We start from the raw sequence: 21,984 nt of genomic DNA, 5'->3' as shown, positions 1-21,984 counted from the left end.
CTTCATGATATTCAGATTTGTCTTGATAACTTTGCTGCGATGTCCGCTCAGTATGTCTTTTAAGAGATGAATAATGCTGTTGATTAAATCGTCTCTTATGTGGATGAATACAGTAGTGATTGGATTTGGCGTCAAAATAAAATTTGCTCATGAATCTTGTAAGGTATTTTATTTTTTTAATTTTTTAAGATATTCTCATATTAGATTATTGTGAGCACTCATTTGTATCTGGAGAGAGAGGGAGAGAGAGGAAAAAAAAGTATAGAGGAAGAAAAAGAAACATAATCATACCAAGACATGATGAATAGATCTAGGTAGGCCCCATACAGGAGCTGAGACCAGCAGAACGCCTCTAGGGCCCAAATTCTACTTCCCGTGAGACTGCAGCCTTCTTTCCAGCATCCTAATACACGTGAGGAAAAAAAAAAAAAAAAAAAAGCTCCCTCTTTGCCCCCCCCAAAAGAGTCATCCAAAGCATCCTTATGGTAGGACTGATGTCTTTAACGTTGGTCGCCTCAAGTCCAAAATCCAACCTATATCCATCCCATCTAACCGTTTCCTTTTCTTTCTGTCCGCATAAATTTAGCTAACTTTGATTTTAGTGGCAGACATACTGATGTTGCTCACCCTAAAGTCCATGTTGCAACAATATCCGTGCCACGGGAACGCCAGCATAGCATGGGCCGGGGTTAGATGAGATGAGGCACGTGGACCACGTGCCCCAAGCGTCGGTGCTTGGAGTTTGGCCATGCTCTTTGTGCTCGTAAGCTTGCAGAAAGATTGTGGCCTCACGAGTCATCGAAGGTGGTTGGACAATCACATGTACCGAGTGTAACGATTTGAAATATCGAAACAAATTGTTGAGATTGAGAGTGAGATGATGATCGAAACCCCTTGATGTAACTAGGTCTGTAACGCATTAGATAATAGAGAAAAATCTTATTCCATTTATCACGAGTCGCAAAGTTAGTTAGGGGATTATCATGCAATTAGTCAAATTGTTTAGGTATCAGGCTATTATGGCCGAAGAACAGGAAACAAGAAAGCAACTTAGCTGTCGAAGGAAATACTATTTTTTTCATATGCTTTATGGTTTTTTAGCCCTATCTTTATCATACGTAGAGTTATATTGTTCTTACCAAACCACGTATGTAATTTACTCCTACAAGAAAAAAAAAGTTCTCATGCATTCCACTAGTTGACATGACTTGTAAGATAAGAATTTGTTAATTAAAATAATAATAATATATTAATTAAAATAATAATATTTTCATTTAAAATATTTTTTAATAAAATAAAGTTTAATAATATTTTTATAAAAAGAAGCCAATCCAACAAATAATACGGGTAATTTAAAATGGATATATATATATATATAAAATAATTTTTCTGATAAAATATTTATTAATAGAATATATATTTTATATATTAATAAATTATATATTATTTTTAAATAATTACATAATTAATAAAAATAATATTTAAAAATATATCCTGCGGATCGTGCCAGTAATATGCAAGTTTTGTACTGGAATGATAGGAGTACCAAATGGATCCGAGGGAAAACAACCCAATCTGTCTGATGAAAATGTGCAATTATTATTTGGTAAATTTACATCAGAGAATTTTTAAAATTTCGCACCCCACTGGAACACTAAAGCTATCTTTTTCCCAATATAAAACTAATAAAGCTAGCCCTTTCCTACACCCCCATCACCATCATCCCAGCTAGATCTTGGCAATCCTGCTTGAACAAGTCCGCAAGAAATTCTCAATCAGACTGTCATGAATGAGATTAGTCGAGTACCGGAGAAATCTTTGCGAGTGGAACGCCATTGACGTAACACGAAAGTTCATATTAATGGCATCAGTCCTTCAGCAGAGTCGTTAACATGTTGCTTTCTCGCCATGTGAAGCTACGACTCTTGGGTCATTCCCAGCCTTATATTCTCTTTCTGATCTTGAAGTAGAGGGCATTGCTCTCTCATCAAGCCATGCAATGATGTCTGAGAACACCAGATCGATGCTCTCCTGAGGCTCCCCTGAGGTCAGTGCATGCCACATCCCTGGGTAGAGATTGAAGGTCTTGTCTTTGCTTGATGCTGTTTCATAGAGGGATCGGCTCACCGATGGGTCGGTAACAATGTCATCACCTCCATGAACCACTATAAATGGCAATGTCACCTGAAATAGCCAAAAAAAAAAGAGAGTTGAGTCATGAGTTCTTGTCATTGGATTGGTATGTCCTCATATAATATTGTGATAATGAGGAGATGCAGTTGTGATGGGTGATGGAGGGAAGGCTTGGAGACATGCCTGGTGTAGGTTCTTTTCAATGTCTAAGCTAACCATAAGAAGCTCGTAGCCGGTCTTGAGGCGAGGCTTCCCCTTGTAGCAATAAGGATTGTTGCGAACCTGCAGTGATGCAATTATAGTCGGTCATACTCAAGAAAGTTTTGCTAGAGTAGGAAACATGATGCTGTGGGAAGTTTGATCTGGCTTTTGCTTACCTCTTCTCTCCATTCTGGATTTTTGATGGCGCTATCGATGATGTCTTGTGTGGGAATTAACTTCCAAGTTGGAATGATCTTACTAAGCTGTGTCAAAACATTGATGACTATTGGATGAGGTTTCATTTCTTCGGCAATCTGTCCAATGTCCAAAACAGCATTCATGTGATCATATATATATTTATATATATATATATATATTTAATCTTGAGACTAGAAGAGAGAGGAAAGGACTGTCCCTAGCCTAGTCTCATATAGAATTCTCAGTCACAATATAGTAACAATAGATAGGATCTGTAAGGATGGGAAGGCTACAAAATATCCTGTACAGGTGAAAATTTTAATGAAACTGGGCTTTTTTTTGGTAAAGAGTGAAACAGAGTTAAAAAGAGATCGGAGGCAGACCTTGCACATAGGAGCAACCAAAACTGCTCCATCCCAATAGGTCGGCTTTTTCCTGTGTAGAAGAAGGACCACAGCTCCTCCCATGGACTCACCAAGTAAATATCTCATCTTCATTTTGTTCTCTCTCCTCTCTAGAACAAAAGTGAGTAAAAATTAAAAAACAGTTGAAATAATGAACACATTTACATGCTAATCGATTCTATATTATTAAATGAAAAGGGAATATATCTCATGTACATGGTTTTTCCTAATTATCCCAAATCACTTGGATATTATTTAAATGACAATATCGAAGATCGCTTATCCACACCTCTGATTTGATGGATTCTTCTAAAATTTGAAAAATAAATAAAAACATCGATGATTTTCTTCAATTTATATATTTTATTTTTCTTACCCTCGATATTTTAAAATTTTTATTGATTTATTTTTCATGTGTATACATGAACCATTTGCTGTATCTGATAAGAACATCATTTGACTTACCACAAACGCACGTAAAATAATCAGAGCAATCATTCACAAGGCTGTCAAAGCTTCGGATGTAGCCTTGCAATCCAGAGGACTTCCCGTGGCCCTCATAGTCAATCCCATAGACTGCAAATCCCGCCTTAGCGAGCTGTGTCCCAGTACCTGAATGGTACAAAGAATGCATGTTAATAATCTACTTTCATATACCAATGAAATCCATGCAATGTGCCACGTTATAATTAACATACGGCTTTAATATGAATAGTTAATTCTTAAATAATTCAATTGGAAGTTTATTTAAACAGAATAAGTTCTTACCTTTCATTGAGATGCTACACTCCATGGCATATCCTGGCAATAAAAAAAAAAAAAGCAATTAAAACAAATACATGGTAAGTACAGAAAGACACAAGACCCCATCAATGTCAATGTCAAAATAAATTTTTTTTTCTTGGCTTGAGAACGAAATAAATATCTAAACTATCTGATAGAAGAGAAGCTTAGCAATGAATACCATGACATAGAAAGATCAGAGCTTTCGGTTCTCGGTTATCAGGAAGCCATCGGCATGTAAAGAGCTTCAATCCACGAGGATTCAATATGAATTCCTGAAACCAAGAGACCAACCACGGTTAGTTTTACGATATATCGAGATTAAAGAAAAGAAAAGCATAAACAGGAAGAGGAGTTCCCATTGCTAACCTCTTCATATTTGATTCCCTCCATACTCTTTGCCTGCAAGAAAAAAAAGAGAGAACAGACAGGAGAAAAATAAGAAGCAAGCCTAAAGTAAATAAAAGCTATTCCATATGGAGTCTTGTTTTGTGATGAACTTACCATGTAGCAGATAGATCTGACAAGTGCCAAGAAGATAGAAAGTAGAAGGGTTTTAGATGGAAGGAAGAATAGAAGCAGTTGTTACAATGGCAATAGGTGGTGATGGTTTGGACTCGGCCTCTCCTCCCCCTCCCTCCCTTTATATTGGGAGTTCTTGCCTTCTCCCGGGAGGCCGACTAAGTCGCCATCGTTTACTGCCGTTACTGCAGATCTCCTATTCAGCTATCCTGGAATCGGAATTAGTCAAACTCATAAACGCGTGTACTCTTGCGTGGTATCCCTATCCCACCTTTGACGGTCGCTTATGGTGTCTATCCAATGCGGCCAAATTAGAATGCCGACCTCTATGCTGCCCCACCTTTATTCCAACTCTTATTCGCGTGTAATCTTGGATAAGTGCAACTCAAATTCCAGTCGGCGCGGCACGGTATTTAACAGTGCCAAACACCACGGCACGGCTTTGATGATATGTGTTGTGCCCATGTGTCAAGTAGGTACGGTACCTTCCTTCCTCCATTGTACGTAAGGTATTGTCCGCTCTCCCCAGGGTCGCCGCCGCAACAGGCAAGCTTGACCCCGGAGTCACGGTTTTGCCCCTCGGTCCTTCTGGACAAAAGGCGCCTCACGTGGGCAAGGGAGAGCCCACACTACTTAAGCACATGACACTTCAGAGTTTGCCCGATGTGGGACTATTAAGGGAGGTCTCCCCACGGCCTCCCCACAACATGCCCCCCACTCTGGAGGGTACATGTGCGGGCAGGGGGCAGGTGCCCCCTACCTGGCGCGCCACTGTTGTGCCCATATGTCAAGCAGGTACGGTACCTTTTCTCCTCCACCGCACGCAAGGTATTGTCCGCTCTCCCCAGGACCACCGCCGCAACAGGCAAGCCTGACCCCGGAGTCACGGTTTTGCCCCTCGGCCCCTCTGGGCAAAAGGCACCTCACGTGGGCAAGGGAGAGCCCGCACTACTTAAGCACATGACACTTCAGAGTTTGCCTGATGTGGGACTATTAAGGAAAGTCCCCCCACGGCCTCCCCACAACATGCCCCCCACTTAGTGAAGTAGTCGATTGCGACGACTATGAACTTCCTTTGGCCAGATGCCGGAGAGAAAGGACCGAGTATGTCGATCCCCCACTGGGCGAAGGGCCATGGGGCGACAATAGGAGTGATCTGGCTGGCTGGTCGGTGTTGTATGTTGGCGTACCTCTGGCACGGCTCACACCTCCGAACCAACTCAGCCACATCCTTTCTCATGGTGGGCCAATAATAACCCTGTCGTAGGACTTTGTAGGCCAAGGATTTGCCCCCTAAGTGGTTTTTGCAGATCCCTTCATGTACTTCTCTGAGCGCATAGTCCGCGTCAGTCGGTCCCAAACACCTGAGCAGGGGAAGGGAGAACGACCTTTTGTAGAGTCGGTCATCCATTATTACGTATTGGGAGGCCACCCATCAGAGTCGTTTGGCTTCCGTGGGGTCTTCAGGGCTGGTTCCATCGGTCAGATACTGAACGATCGGATCCATCCAGCTTGGTTCGGTCGCCAGTTGCAGCACCTCTTCGGCCCTGTCGATGCTTGGTTGGTCGAGGCTCTCCATAAATGTTCGACCCAAGGCGTCGTAGGTTGATGTCGCAAGCCTGGAGAGTGCATCGACCTGAGCGTTCTCCAACCTAGGAATGTGGGAGATCTCGAAATACTTGAGGTGTGTCATGAGATCTCTCACCTTCTGGAGATATTTTGCCATGGTCGGGTCTCGCACCTCAAAGTCACCTTTAACTTGTCCCACGATCAACTGGGAGTCGGACAAGACTCTGAGGCTGTCGATCCCAAACTCCTTCACTACTCTCAAGCCAGCGAGGAGTGCTTCGTACTCGGCTTGATTATTGGAGGCTTTAAAGTCGAACCGGAGGGCGTACTCGGTAACCACTCCCTCTGAGTTGGTGAGCAGGAACCCGGCCCCGCTCCCTCGAGCGTTAGAAGCTCCATCGATGTGCAACACCCAGGTAGACCCGGGGTCAGGTTCGGAGATTGTAACTTCTCCAGGGCTCCCACCTTCCGATTCTTGATCGGTCGTCGGGCACTCCGCAATAAAGTCGGCCAAGACCTGAGCTTTCAAGGCTGGTCGTGGTCGGTACTGAATGTCGAACTCACTTAGCTTCATCGTCCATTTCGCCAGTCGTCTTGACGTGTCGGGGCGGCGCAAGATCGCCCTCAGGGGCTGGTCGGTGAGGACCACGATAGCGTGCGTTTGAAAATATGGACGGAGCATTGTGCAGACACGATCAAGGTGAATATCATTTTCTCCATCCTTGAGTATCGGGCTTCAGCTTCGTAGAGCACTTTGCTGGTGTAATATATGGGTTGGTGAACTTAGCTCTCGTTCTCCCGGACGAGCACCGAGCTAACTGCCTCTGGGGAGGTTGCCAAATAGAGGTACAATATTTCTCCGACCACCGACTTTACAAGCAACGACGGGGAGGCCAGGTATCTTTTCAGATCCTCGAAGGCCTGCTGGCACTCGTCCGGCCAAGAGAAGTCCTTCGCTTGTCTCAGGGTCTTGAAGAACGGGAGGCATCTCTCTGCCGATCGAGAGATGAATCGGCTGAGTGCGATGATCCTTCCGTTAAGCTGCTGGACCTCCTTCTTGATGCCCGGGTGCCGCATATCGATGATTGTCTTTATCTTCTCAGGGTTAGCCTCAATTTCTCGTTGAGAAACGAGAAACCCGAGAAATTTTTTCGAAGTCACCCCAAAGGCGCACTTAGTTGGATTTAACCTCATCCGATGTCGTCGAAGAGTGCGAAAAGTTTCTTCGAGGTCTTGGACGTGGTCTGAGGTCTGCACACTCTTTACCAGTATGCCGTCCACGTACACCTCCATGTTGCGCCCAATTTGGTCTTTAAAGACCTTATTGACAAGTCGCTGGTAGGTGGCCCCGGTATTTTTCAGTCCGAAGGGTATTACCCTGTAGCAGTAAAGGCCCTTGGCGGTCACAAAGGCTGTGTGTTTCTCATCTTCGGGCACCATCCGGATCTGATTGTATCCGATGAAGGCGTCCATGAAGCTGAGCAGACGATGTCCGGAAGTCGCATCTACCAGCTGGTCGATTTTCGAAAGTGGGAAGCTGTCCTTTGGGCAGGCACGATTTAGGTCGGTATAGTCAATGCAGATCCTCCACCTCCCGTTGGCTTTTTTCACCATGACAACATTGGCGAGCCAATCGGGGTACGTGGTTTCTCTGATGAAGCCTGCCTCGAGCAGCTTGTCTACTTCCTCGTCGATGGCTTTCTGTCTTTTAGGAGCGAAAGACCGTTTCTTCTGCCTCACCGGCCTCATTCCAGGGTTGATGTTGAGTCGGTGAGTCATCATCTCTGGGGGGATGCCGGACATATCTGCTGCCGACCAAGCGAATACATCGGTATTGGCCTTCAGCAGCTCCACTAGCTGCCGCTGCTCAGGGTCGGATAATTGGGATCCGACCCAGACCACTCGATCGGGACCTTCTGCTATCGGGACGGAAACCAGCTGTTCAGCCGGTTTGCCCCGTTCCTCCTTTTCCCGCTGGTCCATCTTGTCGGTTGTTAGGGAGTTCTTTGCTTCGTTACTTCGAGCAGAGATCTGGAAGCATCGTCGGACGAGTTGTTGATCCCCGCGCATCTCTCCGACTCCATTTTTGATCGGAAACCGAATTAGCAGGTGGTCGGTGGAGACTACAGCTTTGAGGGCGTTTAGCCCAGGTCTTCTAAGTATGGCGTTGTAGGCCGAAGGTACCTAGACGACTACAAAGGTTAGGTGAACGGTGCTTTGTCGGGGTTCGGTTCCAGCTGTCACGGGAAGAGTAACTTCTCCTTCCACCGTGATGGCTTCTCCAGCGAAACCCACCAGGGGCGTGGAGACTCTTTCGAGCCGATCAGCCGACAGTCGCATTCGGGAAAAGGTCGAGTAAAACAAAACATTGATCGAACTTTCATTATCAACAAAGATCCTTCTTACATCATAATTTGCTATTATTGCCGAGACAACAACAGCGTCGTCATGGGAAGTTTGGATTCTCCGAGCATCTTCATCTGTGAAGGTAATTACATTGTCTTGGCATAGCTTCTTCGTCGACTCCCCTTCAGCAGTCATCCCGCCGTCCAGTCGTTTGGAGATCATGTTAATGACCCCGGCCGTGGGCTGATTGTTCGTCGCCTCCTCAATCGGTTGGGGTTGTCGGTCGGGGACGGGTCGAGTCGGTGGGTTCTTTCGAAATTTTTCGAGATATCCTCGGTGTATGAGGGCCTCGATTTCGTCCCTGAGTTGGATACACTGCTCGGTGTTATGGCCGTGGCCCCGATGAAATCGACAGTACTTTCATCGGTCGAGGCTCTTTGCCTTCAAAGGCGAAGGCCGTCGCAGATATTCTTCCCCTTCGATCTCCATCAAAATCTGTGCATGAGAAGCAGAGAGAGGAGTATAGGAGTCATAACTGGGATGCGTCGGCCTCGGACTATGCCGTCGAGGTGACCTCGGGCTCAGTCGTTCGGGTGAGACGTGTCTATTGGTCGGGGGCCTGCTAGGCTCGATAGGAGCCCGACCTTTCCTTCGCTTCTCCTTCGGGTCCTTGGCTTCGGTCAGGCGCCGGTCGGAAGCTCCTTCGTCTGCGCGCATGTATTTGTACGCGCGCTCCAGCAGTTCGGCGTATGTTCGGGGGAGGATCTTATCCAAGGAGTATATAAATCGGGACCCCCTTAGCCCCCTCTTCATGGCTGAGATAGCCATGTCCTTGTTGAGGTCCCGAACCTCAAACGTGGCCACATTGAATCATATCACGAAATGTCGGAGCGTCTCGTTTTCTCCCTGCTTGAGGAAAAAAAAGTTGTCGGAGGTTCGTGGAGGCTTCCGACTGGTGCTGAAATGGACCACGAAAGCATGTTCGAGCTGTCCGAAGGAGTGGATGCTTTCCGACCGGAAGCCGAAGTACCAGGCCCTGGCGGCCTTGTGAAGTGTGGCGGGGAAGCCGATGCAGAGAAGGGCATCGGTCGTCCATTGGATCGTCATGAAAGCCTTATAGCTCTCCAGATAGTCAACTGGGTCAGTGGAGCCGTCGTAGGGCTCCACATGAGGCATCTTGAATCGATTAGGGATCGGTTCGTCGAGGATGAGTCGGGAGAGAGGTTGGGCGGTCTGAAAGTCGACGTCGTTCGAAGACTTCTGTCCGTCCACCTACAGCTGGGCAAGCCGACGGTCGATTTCTTCGAACCTACGTTCGTAGTCGTCGGCCCGTTGGTGCTGAGAGACTCCGGGGGTGGAGTCTCCCGACAAATCTGAGAGGGAGGCGGACGGTGTCCGCGGTCGCTTCTCCTTCCTTGCTCGTTCCAGCTGGGAAGGAGACGGTCGTCGGGACCAGTGGGCATCATGCCGCGTCCGCCTTTCCCTCTCTTGGTGGGAGTGTCGTGACGGCTGCTCCTGAGGAGGGGATGGAGACCGACGCAGGCATTGGCGGCTGCTCCTGGAGGGCATCGGGTGTGCCGCCGGTTGCTCCGCCGGCGAGTGCGGCAACCGGATTGGTTGTTGTTGAAGGCTCTTGACCGCGTCCGTCAGCACGGTCATCTGCCGCACGATCGCCGCGATCTGCACCTTCGTGGTCACCACAGGATGCGGAGAGCTAGGTTTCACCATGGAGGGTGGAGGAGAGGCTTCTTCCCGATGGGAAGACTGCCTCATCGATCCGGTGGCCCTCGATCGCTGAGCCCTGATTCTTGTCGTTTCGAAAGGATGTTTTGAGTTCTGTGGGGGTTGTGATCCCTGCAATCCCCTACCTAGCACACCAAACTTGTTGTGGCCAATCCCCTCGTCGTCTGGTCGCCGGAAATGAGTGCCTGCAAAAGAAGTCCGCACTGACCGGAGGTGACTCCGACAGGGATCCTCCGACGATCAAGTCAGAGAGGAGACTAGGCAACAGTAGAAAAGAATCAAGGAGTTCAGCGAGAGAGAGAGAGTAAGTCCAAGGGTTTCGAAGGGACCTCTTTCAGTACTGTTGCCTTCTCCGTTTTATAGTAGAGCGCGGTATGGCGCCATCATTAATGGCGCAGACAATGGGAGGAGTTGTCAAATCGTCGGAGACCATCAGAGTCGCCGCGGACTGTCAAGTCATCGTGGGCTTGTCACATCGCTAGGGTTAATCTATATCCTTGGCAGGACAATGTCCCAGGGCGGTTATGCCGCATGCCTTTGTCAGGACGGCGGCCCTAAGTAGTCGTACGGCGTTTGAGGAAGCCGACCGACCATACGTCGGCATTTGATTGTGGGATATCGGGTGAAGACCCAGGGACCCTCCGACGGTCGGTCTGGCACGTTGCAAGAGTCGGAGAAGACACTGTCATTCGACCAGTCGGGGACGGAAAGGGTTTGCCCGACCGACATACGTTCAGCCGAACAGTGTCGGCAGTCGTCGTTCGGTGCGGTCGGTAGAGTCGGACGTCTGGTCAGACGGGCCCGACGGTGAGTCAGCGTGAGAGGGACCGGTCGGTATATCCCAACAGTTTCCCCCCCACTCCTGAGTCGGATGGCGTGCTGGCTAACATCCTCGCGTGGGGCAGCGGCGTCGAGCGAAAGGAGTGGATATCCATCGCATTATGCTCCGACTCTGGCGACCGTATCAACGTTCAGTCCGACGCCCGACGTCTTATGGGTGTCAGACGACTCGTTGGTGTCAGACGTCCCATCGGTGTCAGGCATCCCATCGGTGTCAGACATCCTATCGGGAATAGAAACCATCGTTTCCGCCGTCTCTTCGGGAATGCGAACCGCCATGGCCTTTCCGCCGCATGGCAGGGGGCCATTGGGCCGAATCATTTCAAGTGGATGAAGGCGACGTGGCCTGATCTGGGGCCGGTGCATTGAATCGTCGGATCGAGGGAAGGCCCAGATGCTGCCATGTGTCATGATCTGGGAGATCCTCGTTGGGCGTGCTCTTATCCCGACTGTCAGGGGGCACTATATATACAGGGTCATCTGCATCCAAAATTTTACTTTTCAAACCTGTTGCTGAGACCCTGGTTGAGCAGTCCTCCTTTGTCTCAGGTAGTTGTCCCTGCCACCCTTCTTAGAAAATTTTTCAGGGGCCTTCGTCCTCGTCTTCCTATTTTCTTTCTGCTTCATTGGAATTTTCTATCTCTTTCTTCTTCTTCATTCTTCGTCCTCGGTTCTGGTGTCATGGCTAGAACCTCACCACGAGGGAGTCGGTGGGGGAATCCGACTGATGATTCTCGGTCGACCCCGAAGGTGGAGGTCTCTTCACTTTCGGAGCCGAACGTCGATCGGCTCCTGGAGCAGTACTGCATCCTGGAGCAGTTTCGACTGTTTGCCCCTAGAGCCGATGGTCGGGTTAACAACCCGCCTGCGGGCCAGGTGGCTTTCTACGTCGAGGACCTCCGGGCTGGTCTTCGCTTTCCAGTTTCGAAGTTTTTCTGGAACGTGCTGGACTACTACGGACTGCGTCCGGCGTAGCTTGCGCCGAACTCGGTCCGACTGGTAGTCAGCTTTGCTTTGCTGTGTCGGCTTTTACCGACCAATCCTCGTATTTCGCTCTTCTGAGCATTTTTTATTCTCCGACCCCACCCTAAAACCCGAGGGTGGTGGTATTTCAACCCTCGGAAGGGTCTCTCCTTTATCACTGATCTTCCATCGTCGATTCATGGATGGAAGAAGCAGTTCTTCTTCGTCTCTTCTCCCATTCCCTGGGGGTTCCCTTCTCGCTGGGGGGACCCCCGAACCCAACCAAATGAGAACAGTCGGGTGGAGGTCGGGGATCGAGAAGACTTCCACCGTCTGAAGGACATCTCGATGCCGAAGCAGAAGGAGCTTGTCACCGAGCAAGCCTTGTACAATGTCGGTCTGAGCTCGGTTCCTCGCCTAGGTCTATTTTTCTTCTCTTTTCTTCTTTTTCCTTTTCTCTATCTTTTGGCGCTGACTCGCTGTTGAAATTGCAGACATGCCGCCGTGGGTGAGGTTGACGGAAGCCGACGTTCGACGACACGCGGCTCGAAAGAGGTCGGCGTCTGGAGCCAAACCATCACGGCCTCCCAAGAGGCCTCAAGTAGCGCCACCGAGCGAGCCGGCGGTAGTGGGAGCGGAGTCGGACCGAGAGCCGATCATTGCACTGTTGGTGCCGATAGTGCCCATTGAAGCCCCGTCCGAGGAACGATCGGCCGAGGGAGCAGCCCCATCCGAGGGACGGACGGCCGAGGAATCGGTCAAGGATGTGCCGGTCGCTCAGCCGGCGGAAAAGGTTCGGGCAGAGGCGCGCGAGCCCGAACAACCTGCGTCAGCGGCTGCCGCACCTTCGGGAGGGACCCAGTCGGGCTCGAGCATGCCCTCCCTTTCTGACGTCAGGGCCTGGGTGTCTGCACGAGGGAAGGCTCCGATGGCACCTGGCGACAACAGGAGGTCGGCCGGCCGCGGAGTGTCGACCGACTCCCCGCTTCCCGAAGGAGCGTCAGCCCTGGCCAACCATGACTTGGCCAGGAGGCTATGACAGGCGGTTATCCTCCCAGCCGATATTGAGGTCATGAAGAATCAGCGGGTATCTGACGTGCTGTCCTCTTTCTACCCGACTATGATCCGAGTAAGTCTCTCTCCTTTTCATTTTCGTTGTCGTTTTTCATAAGTTCGATCTTCTGACGGTCGGTTTTGTTGTTTGCAGCTGATTTATAACATATCCGACCTGGAGGTCGGATATCGGAGATTCGACGATCTCCGTGCGGCCTGAAAAGATAAGGCCATGACTGCCGAGGCCGACAAGGTGATATTGATCGACCAGCTGAAGCAGTCGGTCGACCAGGAGGCCCGGCTTGAAGGGGAGATCTCCCACCTCACCGAGGAGGTCTCCCGACTTAACGGCGCTCTGGCCGCTTCGGGGACCGAGCTGCAGTCGGCTCGCGAGGACGCCAAGCGGAAGTCCCACACTGTTCGCCGGCTGCGTCGCGAGCAGGATGACTTCGCCAAGGAACTCAAGGCCGAACGCAAGCAACTCCGAATAAGCTTAGGGAATCTCGCCAAGACCGAAGAGAACCTGTCCACCACTCAAGCCGACGTGGACATAGCAAGGGCGGAGGCGGAGTCGGCGAAAGAGGCCATGGATCGGGCCGTGGAGGACTTCCACGGCTTCGAGGAATACCGAAAAGAACTTCTGGAGAGTGGCTTCCTCTCGTACCGAGTGGGGTATGAGGATGCTCGGGAAGCCATCCAGAGCCTATACCCGGAGCTCGATCTCAGTAGCATCGTCCCGCCAGAGTCGGAGGCCCAAACTGCGGGAGAGATGGCCGACCCATCATCGAGAGATCGCACCATCGTGGTGGAGGCCGACGCAGACTAGGCTGCCGAAGGCTGCCAGGTGGCTCCGACCCCTGATGCTACCCCGACCCGAGCGGATACGCCGATCACCCCCGATCTTTTCCCGATGGAAGAAGCCGACTCCGGTGATTAGTCAGAGTTTTATTTTTACTTTTGTTTGATGTACTTGTAGTTGGGTCTCGGCCCATTTTTGTAATCTCAATTTCAAGTCTGAATGAAATCGAAAACATACTTTTCTAACTTTCTCTCTTACTTGAATTGCTTAGTGTGTTTTGAATGTATGTTTCACCGAAACACCTTTGAACGTATAAATCGTAGGCCCGACACACTAGGTAAGATCCCAGATAGCTAGCCGGGACAGTCGGTAGCGCGTGCGCTATTTAAAGGTGGAGCGAACCCCAATTTTCGATCGACTTCCCGACTGTCGTATAACCCGATAGTCGAGAGTTTAAGTCGAGCACCCGTTGCCCAGGCCTGAGTCGGGCATGTTCGTCGAGTCGGGCATAGCTCTTTGAGCCGATCGTGTTGTAGGGTCCGATAGTTGAACAATGTCCGACGCGTTTAGCAGATGACAAGTCGGTCATCTGTTGCCTGATTTTCTGTCGGGCGTATGCGTCAAGACGTGCGGTAAACGGTGGTAAGCCGAATACCCTTCGACCGGTCGTGACCTGGTCGGTGGGTTGCGAACGCGACATGGGTCGCGTTGGCCTTTTGCCTTTCTTGGCCGGAGCCAAGTCGGCAAGTTAGCCAGTTGCCTTGCTCGGGTGCTGGCTGGGGAAGGGGCATGGCTTAGACTCGGGGGGGTCCCGTCGTCGTTGCCAGCCTTCCGCCAAAGTAGATATGTCGGTCGTCGTAAGAGTCCGACACACCGTCGGCGATTGGGCCGCAGATTTCTAGTAGAACGCTGGGCCCAAGTCGTGGCGTCGAGGTTTGCACCACTAGCAAGCATCGACGCACCATTGGAGAGCCGAGATTGTAGACTCCGAAGCTAAGTTTGTATTCTGAACAAGGGCACACAGAATTTACTGGTGGTACAACCTTAGTTTGTCGGCATTCCAAGTTCGGGGAATGACGCTTCCTGCTAAAGTCTCCAGTCGGTAAGCTCCCGGCCCATAGGCGTCTGCTATCTTGTAGGGTCCTTCCCAGTTCGGAGCCAACTTTCCTTGGTCTAGAGGCCTCGAAACTTTTGCCTTTCTCAAGACTAGGTCCCCAGGCCGGAAAAGCTTCGGCTTAACCCTAGCGTTGTAGTATCGGGCTACTCTCTGTCGGTAGGAAGCCATGCTGAGTCGAGCCTCGCATCGGAGCTCAGGTAGGAGGTCCAAGTCGGCCCTCCGGCACTCGGAGTTGTCCGGTTCGCAGTACTGCTCGACTCTAGTCGATGGTAGCCCGATCTCGAGTGGAATCATCGCCTCCATCTCATAGGCCAAGCTGAAAGGAGATTCTCCGATCGGGACACGGGGTGTCGTTCGGTACGCCCATAGGATGGAATTCAATTCTTCGACCCAGAGGCCTTTGGCTTCATTCAGTCGGATCTTTAGTCCATGCAGAATAGTCTGATTGGTCACCTCGACTTCGCCGTTGGACTGTGGGTGCCCGATCGAGGTCAGTCGGTGCGTGATATGAAATCTCGCACAGAACTCTCGAAAGTTCCGGTTGTCGAATTGCCGTCCATTGTCGGTAATAATGGTGTGCGGTAGTCCGAATCTGAAGATGATAGATTTTTGGACGAAATCTTTCATTTTCCGCTCGGTGATCTGCGCCAGAGGTTCGGCTTCTACCCCCCCACTCTGGAGGGTACATGTACGGGCAAGGGGCGGGTGCCCCCTACCTGGCGCACCACTGTTGTGCCCATATGTCAAGCAGGTACGGTACCTTTCTCCCTCCACCGCACGCAAGGTATTGTCCACTCTCCCCAGGGCTGCCGCCGCAACAGGCAAGCCTGACCCCGAAGTCACGATTTTGCCCCTCAGCTCCTCTGGGCAAAAGGCGCCTCACGTGGGCAAGGGAGAGCCCGTACTACTTAAGCACATGATACTTCAGAGTTTGTCCGATGTGGGACTATTAAGGGAGGTCCCCCCACGACCTCCCCACAACAATATGCAACAGCGTGGGGTTTACAGGTGCGACGTACCAGCCTAGCAGCTTGATGGGTTATATGCATTCCCTACTGTTGCCTGCTAAGTGTATCCGATCATCACTTAATTCTTCCAGTGCTAGCACACTGAATCTAGTTGGGCTTGCAATTCGTTCAGTGAACCTGCGCATTTGATCGGGTCACGATTGAGTTATAGTGGACCAGTGAATCTGGTCTCAATCTGAAAGTAACACAATCAAGCGGTCGGATTTGGCTCAAATAGGGTTTTTTCACTTGACCAAACTAGACTATTGATCTTTACCAAAAAAAAAAAAAAAACTACACTGTTGACCAAGTCAATGCAGGTCAAATATTACATAATCCAATCCAGACTAATCTAACTCAATTCATAAATAGATGAATGTAGTTCTCATCTCCTTGTCCGGCTGTCAAGTTTGGGCTTATAGATTAGATATTAAGTTTACCGTCTATAAGATTAAGGCTTGGCTTAGATCGAAGAATCTTTTGGTTTAGATTGAATTACATCTTGAGAGCATCGGATGAAATTTGCAACATTTTGTTATGTAATAAAAAAAAAAAAAGTTTGTTTTTGACTTATAACTTTCTGTTTTCTTTCAAACATAAAATGAATAATTTTTTCTTTTATGAGGTTCAAATTTAGGCTAATCTGATCCAGGCTCAAAGAAACAGTGGTGGATTCGGGCCATGTTTAACCTAGCATAGCCCGAATGAACGTCCAATCTAGAAATTCTCCATGAATATTTTATCGGATCCGAATCCACAACCATAACTCAAAAGAAAATTGGGTCAAGTTCGGTCAAGCTTGATCTTGTCCAAGCTAGACTTAATTTTAGGCCTAACAACCATCGTGTAGCATGATAGTTTGTGGTGGGAAACCAACGCTAGCAAAATCAAATGCCTATAACTTGCTTCCATGAGATAAAAAGAATAGTATAACTTCTTGTATTATATTACCAGTCCTAGCCCTAAACTGTAATCCCCGAATTGTAGCCCTACATTTCATGGTTTGACTTAGGGATGCAGATTAGGCTGGTAGGGCATATATCATAAATTTTCGATAGCTTTAGCCCCCAAGCTGGACCATGCTCGTCCATAGCTCCAGCATTCTGAACTAGAGGCAAATCATGCAATCGTGTTCCATGATTAAGATTGAAGACACCCTCGGTGCTCTATTCACACGAGCGGCACGTGCGTCAAGGGAAGGAAGAAAGGCGGCCACTGATCTGACTTCTGAGTGGAAGTAGGGGGGGCCACGCTCACGTGACACTCGTGCGTTTGACCTCCATATAAAGGAGAGAGGGCCCCACACGATCTTTCGAACGTGGACCACTCCTTTGCTAAATGGGAACAGGGGCCCAAGCAAAATACTTGGATCTTGAAGAGTGCCACAATTTTGCCGGCATCGGCGTCAGTACGCGGGGCCGCAAACCGGGCTCTTAGCCTATTGCCTGCATACCATGAAATTATCATGGCACGGTTCTGGCTAGCCCAGGCATTTCTGGATGCAGGTCTCAATTATCGTGAGAACGGAGCAAGTGTGACGTAATTTTGGCAAAAAAAACCGGGGGCATTTCTCACTAAGTGCGAACTTCTTGTTGATAAAATATTTGTCATGAAGAAAAGGGCTGTTCAGTTCTTAGAAGCAGCACTTACATGAAATTTCGGATTCAAAGCATTTTACCCGTTGAGGTGGCACCATACATTATTTTACCCTCGATTGGCTGGCATCATATGAGTTTCTATTGGGAGAATTTTGCATCAAGAGATAAATTATACATTTATTATATGATACGTTGATTAATAATTATGGCTGGTTAAATCATCGTCCCCAGTGACTTAGTATCAAAGTCTTCTTTGTCTCCTCTTTTCCACATTTTGCCAGATTTGGTCCATTGATGCCATCAATCTGATGCATGAGTTTCATCTCGTCCACACTACAAAATCCCAACCACCAGGCCAGACACGAGTTGGTAATTAGGTACGGGACCTCCAATGTCATCTTTCTATAGATGCCATTTATTTTGTATGAGGTGCCAATTTTATTGTGCTGTGAGATTTTATCAGATATCGGCCTTATATTTTGCATAGATAGGGAAGGAGTATTTTCAAAAAAAAAAAAAAAAGTTTCTTAGCCCAGTAAAGTCGTACTTTGCTGGAGCATATTAGACGCAGTTGAAACATTTAGTGCAGGAGATTAAACCAAGCTGACTAAACCTGCAAGTTTGAATTGGCAGGGGTCGAGTCCAAGAGGTACAGCATGGAGGTAGGGATTGGATGGTACACTTGAATTGGAATTAGGGGCTGTTTGGAGTTTGTAAGTGGAGCCATATCCAACTCAAGTTGCATATACGGGGTGGTATGCTTGTTTTGATGCTTATAACTCAAATTGTATAATAAGTTGAGTTATTTGTTGAACTGCAACTTAGAGCTACCTTACGATAGATCGAGATAAGTTGCAGTCACTTTGAGTAGATATCTTGATGTAAAAAATATTTTTTTTCTCCATCTCCTTCTCTTTTCCTTTGCTCCCTCATCCTACCATTGAGTCCCTCCTCGCCACCGCCCTCAAATGTCATCGTGAGCCCCCACTAGATATGGGAGGCCCATAGCCACCTTCTCTGCCTCAGACGTCATCATGCCAGCCTCCTCCACTGCACCTCCTCCCCCTTCTCCGTGGTTGGCCACTCACTCCCTCTGTCCATCTCCTTCACTTTTGCCACAACCCTCAAAGCTCACCTACTACCTGTGTGTGGCCATCAAGGTCCACATTTAGGCCCTCGCCTCTAGCGCCTTCGTCAAGAACAACCTCATCTCCATATACATCGATTGCTTCAACTCGACTATTGCTCGTGGTCTGTTCAACTGTGTCTATTAAAAATACTTCTCTTTTTTTCCCAGTCTTTTCTTCAAACACAAGAAGCAAGTTTTCTCGTAATTCAATTTGAGTTGTAATGTGATTCGAGTTGCAATACAAATTCAATTGCAGGGCTCCAAACGAACCCTTAGTTCACTTGAAGCAACGATATTCACATGGGACCTACTTCACGAGGCTGGCCTTGAGACGGAGAATGGACAACGACTTGGCACCTTTACTTACTTTTTCTCGCCAGGAATACTTCATTTAGTAGTTTGTTATTCATGCGACCTGTTTGGATGTTAATTTTGTTATAATTCTCGTTTAGATAGGAGTTTCACCAGGTATATGGCAGGAGTCTTCAACAAACCAAATCTGGTTCAGTGCTTCCCAAGCAATTGCTACTTATTGTCTAGTTCAAACCTGTGCTTGTCTTCTGCATAATTTTTTTACGAAGCTAATGTAACACTTTTTGTTCACGAATTCTAAAGTTTATGTATTAAATTTTAATTTGGTTCTCTATTTTGAAACATGCATTTTAGATTTTTTTTTTTTTCTCTCTTTTTTTCCCAAGATAACATGAATCTTGGGATTTTGCTCCCCCTCTGAAATCGTTCTTCCCAGTCCAGGTCTTGAAAAGATCATTCTTCCGTTTCATGTAATTTCAGTTTGACAGATAGCAAGACATGTTGTCCTTCCAGTCGTAAAAACATGACTGCAATTTTGTTCGGCCCCATGGTGAGAGCTAAATATCGGCCAATGGAGTTCATAGTTGTAGTGACCTCAACTCCACAATCAGCTTGATACCTGAAGTTGTGAAGATACCAAGGACTTAGCCTAAATGCAATTCCAGCTAATGATCACTATTTCAAAACTTATTGCAACGCACGAGCAACGCTTGGATGTCATTTTGACTCATGCTGCTGCTGTAAGTTTGTTTTGAAGAGAGAATCGTGTTGACCGCATAGCGCAGTGGATTAGCGCGTCTGACTTCGGATCAGAAGGTCGTGGGTTCGACTCCCACTGTGGTCGGTGTTTTTTATAATTTTTTTCTTTTCTTTGATTTTTTTAGTAAGATGAATGTATTAGATTAAACTAATAAATAAATAAATATATCTTATAAAATTTTAGAAAACTGAAAAAAAAAGATTCAACATCCATATTATTAATTTGATATTATTAAAAAACTGAAAAAAAAAAAAGATTTGTTTAAGACACTCATATTATTAATACCAAATGGATGCATTAAATTAAACTAAAAGTAAATAAATATATCTTATAAAATATTAAAAAATTGAAAAAAAAAAAGATTTGCCATAAACACCCACATTATTAATTCTGTATGATTAGAAAACTAAAAAAGAAAGATTTGTTCTAGACACTCATATTATTAATCCTATATGATTAGTGTGGTCGGTGTTTTTTATAATTTTTTTCATAAAATAGATGCATTAAATTAAATTATAAATAAATAAATATATCTCATAATATATTAAAAATTAAAAAGGAAGATTTGTCATAAATACCTATATTATTAATTCGATATGATTAGAAATTGAAAAAGAAAGATTTATCTTAAACATCCATATTATTAATTCTACATGATTAGCTATATAATATGACATCCAATCAACAGTATTATTGATTTCTCAATAAATATGCGAGACATCAAAAGCAATCAAATAGCACATCATTATCCAACAATCTTGTAACAGTGAATGCAAATTATTATCATCATAAAGTTATAGAATATAAAATCATCTCGCAACTGTCATAAAATCTTCTAATAAAATTTGTCAAGCTTGTAACGTGTTTATATATATATATATATATATAGTATATTTCAAATATTTTCATATTGCACACAACTTAGCCATAAAAATTATGTCATTGAAAATTCTAATATTGTCTGCAGTAATGAAAATATCATTAGTACTTCTGATAACAAGCCTAAATCTCACTTTGATTCCGTACACTATCATCAAAATTAATTTAAAAAAAATAAAAGGACAGTGGCTACCAAAAAACTTAAATTGATCATTTTTTCTTCAACTTCTTTCCTATCAACTACTTACTCTTATCTTTTCCCCTTCTGGTTTTTCCTTCTATAATTCATTTGCTCTCTCAAAGATAAAAACATTCATTTCATTAATCATTTTTTTTATAGCTTATTTTGCATCTATTATTAAATTTGTATCGACCTTTTATTTTTTATTTTTTATTTTCCTTTTGTAATTCATTTGTTTATAATTCATTCAATTTTTTAAAGATAAAATATTTTCCTTCATTATTTCTTTTTCTTTATTAATTCACTTTGCTTCTCTTATTAACTTTCTATCAACCCTTTATTTTCAATTTTTAATTTCCTCCTTTGTATTTCATTTGTTTTCGATTCATTCGAATTTTTAAAAGATATAGAATCCTCCTCCATTTATAATTCACTTTGCATCTTTTATATTTATCCTTTTGTAATTCACTTGCTGATAATTCACTTGCCTTGATAAGAGATAACAAAATTCTCCTTTTTTTTATTTTTTTTATTTTATAATTTATTTTACTTGTTTTATTAACTTTTTGCCAACCTTTTAATTTTCCTTTGGTGAATCATTTATTTAGTTTTTGAATAAAAAACATTTCTTAACTTTTTATTTTTTCCTTTTCCAATACATTTGATTTTATTAAAAAGTAAAGAAATCTTTTTTATTATTCTTTTATAATTTCCTTCATTTTAATTTTTTTTTAATTTTTATAATTCATTTTATTTTTATGTTAACTTGCTTTTTTTCAAAAATATTTCTTCTTTATCTTTTTTTTTCCATAACACACTGGATTTTTATATATGTAAAAATTCTTCTCTTATTACATTAAAAGCAATATTCCGTTGCCGGGACTCGAACCCGGGTCTCTCGGGTGAGAGCCGAGTATCCTAACCAGCTAAACTACAACGGAAGATGCCCCCCAATTGGCTATACATTATTATTTATTTCGTTTTACATCACAATACAGCGCATAAATGTACTCCCCTTCGGGGGCTGTTCTGGCCGGAAATCTGGTCCACTGAATCAATAAAATATAAAACAGGGTAAAAAGCATTAAGCCTTCAAAATTTAGAGAATGCTTCTCTCCGCATGAAACACTAGAACTGAGCATGTGCATGCATGCGCGCATGCAGAAAACATAAGGGTAAAAGAAGAGATACATCATATGTGGGACTTTCAACTTTGTATGTCAGCATGCATAGAGTCCCTCCTCTCTTCCAATGAAAGAGTATGGCACTTTTGTGAATTAAAAAAAAAATGCATTCTGAAAGATCTTGAGTAGACCTCAAACAATATAAATTTCTTTCAACAGATGTTGAGGATCCTCCTCCTTCTAAGTGAGTAGATTTATCCTGTATAAAATGGATCTGTTTTATTGATGCCGACTTATGCCCATCTTCAAGTGCCCACAAGTAC

At 45.9% G+C, this 21,984-nt stretch overlaps 1 protein-coding gene and 2 non-coding genes across 4 annotated transcripts; 1 reads left to right on the top strand and 2 right to left on the bottom strand.

Annotated features, from left to right (window-relative positions):
* Nucleotides 1–1,578: 1,578 nt before the first annotated feature.
* LOC105045749 (caffeoylshikimate esterase) lies at nucleotides 1,579–4,361 on the bottom strand. 2 transcript variants are annotated; one of them, XM_010924131.4, is made up of 9 exons: nucleotides 4,224–4,361; nucleotides 4,089–4,121; nucleotides 3,901–3,994; nucleotides 3,705–3,737; nucleotides 3,402–3,548; nucleotides 2,916–3,046; nucleotides 2,511–2,648; nucleotides 2,317–2,415; nucleotides 1,579–2,184 (listed from the first exon to the last, which is right to left on the bottom strand). In XM_010924131.4, exons 1-9 carry the CDS (start codon nucleotides 4,224–4,226, stop codon nucleotides 1,888–1,890), a joined length of 975 nt encoding a protein of 324 aa, XP_010922433.1. In that variant the 5' UTR covers nucleotides 4,227–4,361; the 3' UTR covers nucleotides 1,579–1,887. The 2 variants fall into 2 exon arrangements, with proteins under 2 accessions (XP_010922433.1, XP_010922434.1); XM_010924132.4 differs by having other exon boundaries at nucleotides 2,511–2,597.
* Nucleotides 4,362–19,487: 15,126 nt separating this feature from the next.
* On the top strand, nucleotides 19,488–19,561 carry TRNAR-UCG (transfer RNA arginine (anticodon UCG)). Its single transcript has one exon. It is a non-coding gene; the product is annotated as a tRNA-Arg (tRNA).
* Nucleotides 19,562–21,405: 1,844 nt separating this feature from the next.
* TRNAE-CUC (transfer RNA glutamic acid (anticodon CUC)) lies at nucleotides 21,406–21,478 on the bottom strand. The gene has a single exon. It is a non-coding gene; the product is annotated as a tRNA-Glu (tRNA).
* Nucleotides 21,479–21,984: the final 506 nt, after the last annotated feature.

This window comes from Elaeis guineensis, chromosome 5 (assembly GCF_000442705.2).
Source record: "Elaeis guineensis isolate ETL-2024a chromosome 5, EG11, whole genome shotgun sequence".
Taxonomy (NCBI): domain Eukaryota; kingdom Viridiplantae; phylum Streptophyta; class Magnoliopsida; order Arecales; family Arecaceae; genus Elaeis; species Elaeis guineensis.
The sequence above is the reverse complement of the archived record's forward strand: the minus strand, read 5'-3'. Positions and strand labels throughout refer to the sequence as shown.

Coding starts and splice junctions, on each gene's coding strand:
- LOC105045749 (XM_010924131.4), bottom strand. Junction 3,549..3,704: donor GTGTAGCATCTCAATGAAAG/GTAAGAACTTAT, acceptor TGTACCATTCAG/GTACTGGGACACAGCTCGCT. Junction 2,649..2,915: donor TGGTTGCTCCTATGTGCAAG/GTCTGCCTCCGA, acceptor GACATTGGACAG/ATTGCCGAAGAAATGAAACC.